The sequence below is a fragment of the Sarcophilus harrisii genome, chromosome 2 (genome assembly GCF_902635505.1).
Source record: "Sarcophilus harrisii chromosome 2, mSarHar1.11, whole genome shotgun sequence".
NCBI classification, from domain to species: domain Eukaryota; kingdom Metazoa; phylum Chordata; class Mammalia; order Dasyuromorphia; family Dasyuridae; genus Sarcophilus; species Sarcophilus harrisii.
In genome coordinates this window covers 414,001,321-414,008,697 of record NC_045427.1, presented here as the reverse complement: position 1 = coordinate 414,008,697, position 7,377 = coordinate 414,001,321, and the positions used below count along the sequence as shown (strand labels likewise).

General features: G+C 34.5%; 1 protein-coding gene across 1 annotated transcript; it reads left to right on the top strand.

Moving 5' to 3' along the window:
- Positions 1-276: 276 nt before the first annotated feature.
- SPINK9 (serine peptidase inhibitor Kazal type 9) lies at positions 277-7,040 on the top strand. The gene is made up of 5 exons (XM_031949513.1): positions 277-375; positions 2,987-3,176; positions 3,803-3,828; positions 4,642-4,769; positions 6,862-7,040. The coding sequence occupies exons 2-5, from the start codon at positions 3,128-3,130 to the stop codon at positions 6,905-6,907; spliced, it is 249 nt and encodes an 82-aa protein (XP_031805373.1). The 5' UTR covers positions 277-375; positions 2,987-3,127; the 3' UTR covers positions 6,908-7,040.
- Positions 7,041-7,377: the final 337 nt, after the last annotated feature.

Below are 7,377 nucleotides of genomic sequence, written 5' to 3'. Positions count from 1 at the left end.
GAAACTGAGTCAAGACAATAAAGGGAACTGTGGCACCACAATGTCATATTCATTCCTCCTTTTTCCTTTTACCACTCAGGAGGATCCATCTATGAATAAATTACTAACCCCTGGGATTGGGGAATCTTGCAGATCTTCCTGTGTTTTTCTTTGAAAATCAATCATCTCTAAACAATAATGCTTTTGTCCTGGCCTTCCTGACCGGGGGTAGTTCGAAAAGAGGCAGGGTTCAAATGATGATCCTGGGCTAATATCAAATCATCTTTTTATAGGAGTATGGCCTCATTCTGGAGTTGATGAGCCATCTCCCAGCCCTTTGATTGAAAATGAACCTTACTTGGTGGAGAAACACTGGCTATAAAGATCCTACCAAAAGTGAGTTTTCTGCTTGTCTCCAATAATATAGCTGTAGTTACAACAGCTTAAATACAAATGGGCCATTTCCAGTGCCATCAGCTGCAATACTCTGGAAAGGAAGACTGTAATTCTTTTTTGCCCTCCTCTTATTTGAAACAGTATCCCTAAAGCTGTTCCTTGGTCCACATAAACAAACAAAAGAAAGGATTTTTTTAAGGAGGAGAGGGCCAGAATAGGAGATGACATTAAAGCCTCTTTTAATTGTTGAAAACTCCTGTGTCCTACAGTGTGGAATTTAATTCAATTAGGTTCCTCTTCCAATATCTATTCCAATATCTATGCTGATATGGAAGTTTTGTCAAAGTAGCATATGCATCAATGCAATTTCTACAATACCCTATTAATCCCAGAAATTTCTAGAATTCCTTCCTTGTTTTGAGCAATGGTGTTTGGAGGATTCCACCCATCTGTTAGGGATCTAGCTTCTTACTCCCCTTACTAATTAATTATCCCAAATTCCTTACTTCTCTTTCTACAAATTGTAGCTTTCTCTTTGAGAACAGAGCTCCTCTTTCCCTATGTAGTTTAGCAATTTTATGGAGGCTTCACTGCTCTCTCTATTCTTTCCAATAAATCAACATATTGTAAGACCTGGGTAACCAGAGGAGTCTCAAATTTTTCCAAAATAGTTTCTATAGGATTAATTCTGTTTTCTTCCTCCCCTTCAATAGCAATTCTTCTGATTGGTATAATCTCCTGTGGAATCAATTTGACAATTTTGTAATCACTTCCTAAAAAATTTATACCCACTTCCAGAACTAGCAGAAACTTCTCTTAGATCAGCACCCCAGCACATTCTAATTCCAAAAGCTCAATAAGAGGTACAATAAAATTTTCTCCTTTTAGATTCAAAATTCAGAATTTCTTTAGACAATCAGGATCCCTGAAGCAATTGAGTTACAGAGAATCTAGTGGCTCTAGTGTCTATCAAGAAAACTAATTCCTCCTTTTCTGGTCCTACCCTAAAATTTATCAAGGACTCTGGGTGGGTCATTTCAATGAGCCCTTGATGCCCCCAGTCTTCCAATTTCATAAGGGAGAAGAGCTTTTGCTCTTGCTTCTTCTGGGTAATCCCTCTTCATATGTCCTTTGAATCAACATTCAAAGCAGATCAGTGGGGTCTGTCTTAGCCGCCTTCTTCCTCTGTTGTCACCCATATGTTGGAATCCAAGATAACTGGTCCTGCCTCCACTAGGCTGCCCTGATTTCCCATAAAAGATTTAGCTATTATCTGTACAGTTTGTAACATGACCCTGTTTTTTTTTCCTGCTGTTTTAGAGACTAACATGATTTGAATATTCATTTATCTTTATTTTTCTCAGTTCCTCTGGCTTCAAATATCTTCTGGGCCATCTCTAATAATTCATCCAAGGACATGGTTTGTCACCCCTCCTGCTTCTAGAGTTTTTGTTTGTAAATGGTCACAAATTGGTGACAAAGTATACCCTAAGCAGACTTTGCCGGGTGGCATCATATTTTCGTAATTCTGAACACTTACTTCCTCATACATTTCTTAAGTCTATTTAAAAAGGCTGAGGGGGTCTCTTCATTTTCTTGACTAATTTCTGTTACTTTATTTGTATTTTGACTTCTAGGAATTGCATTTCCAATACTTTGAACAATCATCTGTCTTATGCCCCTTATGCTTTCTCTATGAGCTGGATTGTTATGACCCCAATTGGGACCAGAAAGGGAAATTTTTGTTCTCCCCAAGGCCTTCCTATGCAACTGAATGGGCATCATCCCAGGCTCACATTGCAGCCCTCCTAATCTGTCCTTACTCTTCCAATGTGAAGAGCATCCCTAATTTTTTTTTCAATTTATTTTGTTTTTTTTTTTTAATTTATTTTATTTGAAAAAAACAGAAAAAGAATACAAAACAATAGAAAACATTGTCATATGCCTTGCAGAACATCAAAAAAGATTCACAATATAGAACAACAAATTACCAAATCAAGAAAGCATATATATATGTATGTGTGTGCATGTGTGTGTGTGTGTGTATTAGTAGAAGAAATTATATTCATGAACGTTCTTATTTTCTTTACTTCCTTATAAATTGTTTTTTGCTTCTCTGTTGTTCACTTTATTTACTTTATTCTTTTTCTCCTACCAGCCCCAAACAAGCTACAGTTATGTATGTGTGTGTGTGTACATATATATGTATATATATTTTTTTTTCTTGAACTGTTAATTTGTTGTTATATATTTTGAATCCTACTTGTTCTGCTGGGCACGTGACAATGTTCTCTTTTGTTTTGTATTCTTTTTTATTTTTATTTTTCTTATTCTTTTTTTAATAAAATATTTTTAATTACTATCTCACAATGCATTGTGAGGGATCATATGATGTAAATCTCATAAAATGCTTTACAAAACATAGGGTACTATATCACTATAAGCTCTTGCTACAAAAGGAAAGTCTACTGATTTCATGTGTGTGAGAAACCAGAATAGAAAAAGATTAGCTGTGACAGGACCCAGGAATCTGGTGAATACCCTTTATTTCTGATGCTTATTTCTAACGCTAAATTTTTCATAAGCAAGTGATTCAATATTTGTTTCCAAGGGCCTGAATTTATACAGAGTAATTTCACAATCAAGATGCATTCATGCCTATATATAATGCTGATCCCACAGAAGGTGAATACAGAACAGCAGCTCACTTTGACTCCCTTCACTGCACTTGGCTGGGAGTGGAACCTACACCATGAAGGCAGTAGCTATATTTCTAATGCTGACACTGATGAACATTTTAAGTGAGTATCTCTTTCCTGAACTAGGCTTAAACCTAATGTTAGTGGTCCCCTTCCAATGACTGACACAGAGAGTCCCTGGATAAGAATACCTGAAAGTTGTACAGGCTTCCTATTCAGGATAAGAGCTTTAAAAGAAATACATTTATATTTCTCTATGCAATGTCAAGCTTAGAAGAGAACTAAGGAGACAGTACAGGTATTAAAAAGGCTTGAAGGGACTTAGGAACAAACAAAATTATGAAGGAAGAAGCATACATTGTAAAATGCTGGTCCTGAAGGAAGTGAGAGATAAATGTACTTTTAGAGATGAAATGGAATTCTGAAATTAATATCAAAGACAGAATTGAATCTGTTAGAATAGAACAGATCCTAGAACATAGAATTTTAAATCTGAAAGCATCTTCAGAAGTGAAGATTTATTCACTTTTTATTCACTTCATTTTAAAGAAACAGAACTTAAGACATGTTGAAAGCAGAGGATATTTCCTTTCATTACATTGAATGGAACTCTGTCATGTTAAAAGAAAAAGTTTCCAGAATCTAAGAAAGCAGAAGGGGAGCACTGTGGGATCATTTAGACCATGTTGGTTTTTCCTTATTTGACTACTTCTTTATTTCTATTTCAGATGTGGAGTCAGTCCTAGAGATACCAGTAAGTGTCTCTCAATGTCAAAACTTTCAGTATTATTTCCCCATCTTGTAATAACATAGTAATTTAAATAAATGTGGTCCCAAATTTCAACTGAATTATTTTGAAGGAAAACCAGTGCAAAATTTATTAGATATGGAGATTTATTGCCAAATGCCATTCTGATTCAGCATCCAATAGGCTTTTCTCCAAATGAAAATAATAAAGTCATGTTCTGAATAAATACAAATCAAGTTCACAAGGGCTAGTAGCCAAGGGGATATCCAGATAGGATAAGTAAAGCTCAAGGTCATAAATCAAAAAACAATGTTATAGGGACTTTTAGTATAGAAAAATCCTCTACCAATACAGATCAGCAACTTGGCTGTAATTTATAAATGTTGAGGGCTGTCAGAATCACAAAAGTTGTTAAGATACTTGTCAACATGATCATACAACCAATATTAAAAAAAAAAAAAAAGGCAGGACTAGGACTAAGTTCTTCCCTCCTCCAAAGCAGACTGGCTATCTATCTTTTCTGTCATGTTGCTTCTTGCTATGCATAGTCTACATATTTAATAATTGTCTACTCCACAGAAGATTACAACTCTGGAAAACAGAGCTCCTTATCTTTCCATGGCTATGAAATATAGAAGAAGAAATTAATAGGGGGTGGGTAATTGGTCTCAGAGGTTCTGTGTGTAGATGGTAAGCATGATTTTCACAGTTTTTCCTGACCATTTTCCTTTTCAGACCTAGAGACCTAAGCATTTACAGATTTTTGTACTTGAGTTTGCAAAAATTCAAGAAGGATCATGTCTATTATTGATTTTTCAGATTGATTGCAGTGGGTATGAAAAACTGTCACCAGGAAAGCCTCAAATGTGTACTCTTGAGTTAACACCAATATGTGCTTCTGATGGGCAAACATATGGCAATAAATGTGCTTTCTGCCATGCTGTTAAGTAAGTAGTGACATTAAATAGAAAAGAAGAGAATTAATAGGTTGTTACTCAGTTAGGGGTTGTCATGGTCAAGAATTTAGTGTTTAAGACAAAAGAAACATATTCTTGAATGATAGATGAGACTAGGGAATGAGAAACATTTTTCCCAGCAGATTGAAATGTAGCAGTGATTCTCCTAGCCTTGTGATTCACACTCTTCTACAGTTGCTCTCTCCATTACTCTTCCCTTCCTCTGGTTGCACTGCTATACCCATTTTATAGATAAGGAAACTAAGGCTTAAAGAAATAGAAAGAAATATCAAAAAAGCATAGATTTTTGTTAAATGTATGCTTAATTTCTAAACTGACAAAAATGTTGATTTTATGACACATTAAGAAATCTTGTGAATTTGATGCCAACTGGTATCAAATACATAGTAATAAAAGGATGTTTTGTTTAAACTTGAATTTTAATTTTATAATTATTATACATACCAATAAATTACTATCTTTTTTAAAAAGTATAAAAATATATAAAGAAAGTAAAGACAAAGCCAAGATTTGAACACAGTGTTGCTACCATGACACTGTGTCAGATCTATCAGTATGGCTCAAAATGAATGAATCCCTTAAACTCTTTGGCTCTCTGTTTCCATATGAAGAATTAATTAAATACTTCCATAGTCTATCCACATATGTATAAAGTTAGGATATAAAAGTAGTTAAACAGGATGATCAGTATATTGCTTCCAGAGTCAACAATCATGTTAGCAATTTCTTCCAGAATAAACAATCAAAATATTTATAAATTTATAACTAGTAGGCTACTGTTGGACAACTCACTCAAATACTCAATATTCATTTTTATTCTATAAGTACACAGGATTCCATGAAGCCTTTAAGTTCTGATATGCTATATCTCTATTTCTCCTTAAGTATATATACATATATATAGTTGTTCATATATCCTCTCTTCCATGCTTATGATTCATTCTATTTATCAAATCAAATGATGACTAGAGATCGCTGTGGAGGCAGTGAGAGATTTTGATCTTTTTTATGCATACTTTCTTCTTCACACCCATGATTCATTATATTTATCAATTCAAAAATTAAACAGAGGCACATACATATATGGTTGACACAAAGTATTTATAATTCTGTCCATCATACTTCCTTCAAAAGATTGGTCTCATCTTTGACTACTAACTGTTTTAAATTTCAATATGTCTGCATACCTCTACTAAGGCCTTATTGTGACAGAGGTATCTCCCTAGATTTTCAGAGGTTGTCTGAGGTTGTCCCAGGTGTATCCAAGTCCTGGTCTCACTGAGGACAATAATAGATTTTCCATTTGGAAATCTGCCTACCTTAATGGCTCATAGCAAAAATGCTGTCTTCAGGGAAGTGAATTTTCTTTGGACACAGCAATTCTTTGAGACAAGAAGGAATTGATATCTGCTTTATTATAAAAAGTTCAGAAAGTTATAGTAATATGAAATGGAAAGAAGCAAAGATCTGATATTGATTGATAAACAACCATCAACTATGGTCATTTTAATAGAAATAAGATAAAACATTAGAAGGCTTATATGTGCTCTCTCCCAACAGAGTTTTCATGGACTTACCAGTAAAAAAATGAGAAATATATTTTGGAATATGGCCAATGAGTTCATTTCTTTAGAATTTTGTTGTTGTTCTTGGTTGTTGTTGCTCCTTTCATTCCTATGCTAAATTGTTATGAGTGGTAGCTCTATTGCTAGAGAGAAAATTGGGGAGTGGAGAGAAATTGAGTGGAGAGAAAACGGTGGGGGTTTTTCAATTAGCAAAGAAACAATGTTTTATGAAGAAGTTTGTAGAACAACAGGAACATAATATCACATAAACATGGAATCTCAGTGGAAAAAGAAATATCAGAGATGCTGCTTTTATTCAGTGTATGAATCTGCTCTGCAACATCATCTGCAAGTGGTCATTTTCTCGTTAAATACTGCCTGTAACAGGAAGCTCAGCATAACCCCCAAACTATCCACAAACCTTCTAAAATTTGATGTCAGAAAATAGGCTTGCATATTACTGATCCTCACTTCACTTTTCTGTTCTCATTCCACAGGCAGAGTGATGACAACATCAAATTTGTACATATGGGGAATTGTTAAATTACATCAGTTCGGAAATGTCCCCCAGTGCTTTTTACTCCATTATAACAGTGCAAAAAACATCTAATTCCAGAAGATTTTCCTTCTTCAGAATTCGGAAAATTGGATCTTCAACCTTGATTGATATTGTTGCTTGTAGAATAAAGAAAAGTTCAATAAACTTTTTGTTTGAATTTTGTTAGTAGGAAATTAAAATGGAGAACTAAAGAGTAGCAAGGTATCAAATGTCATATAGAATTGTAATAAGAAATATTTCATGTACACAAGACTTGGTATTGGGATTGAGGAGACAGATCATGTTCACTGACCTCAACACTATTAAAGAATTGGAGTTTTTCCTGCTTTGATCTAAAGGAAAAAGGTTAAGACAAACTGAAGTTTGTATGTGAAGTGGGAGGGAGGCCTGCTATGGAGAGAAAATTTCACCTTGATATGATGAAAAACTTCTAACAATTAGAAATACTTAGAAG

Bases quoted from the DNA above. Each gene is read 5' to 3' on its own strand.
- SPINK9 (XM_031949513.1), top strand. From the start codon at position 3,128: ATGAAGGCAGTAGCTATATTTCTAATGCTGACACTGATGAACATTTTA. The intron at 3,177-3,802 runs GTGAGTATCTCT...TTTCTATTTCAG, and splicing joins GACACTGATGAACATTTTAA to ATGTGGAGTCAGTCCTAGAG. The intron at 4,770-6,861 runs GTAAGTAGTGAC...CTCATTCCACAG, and splicing joins GCTTTCTGCCATGCTGTTAA to GCAGAGTGATGACAACATCA.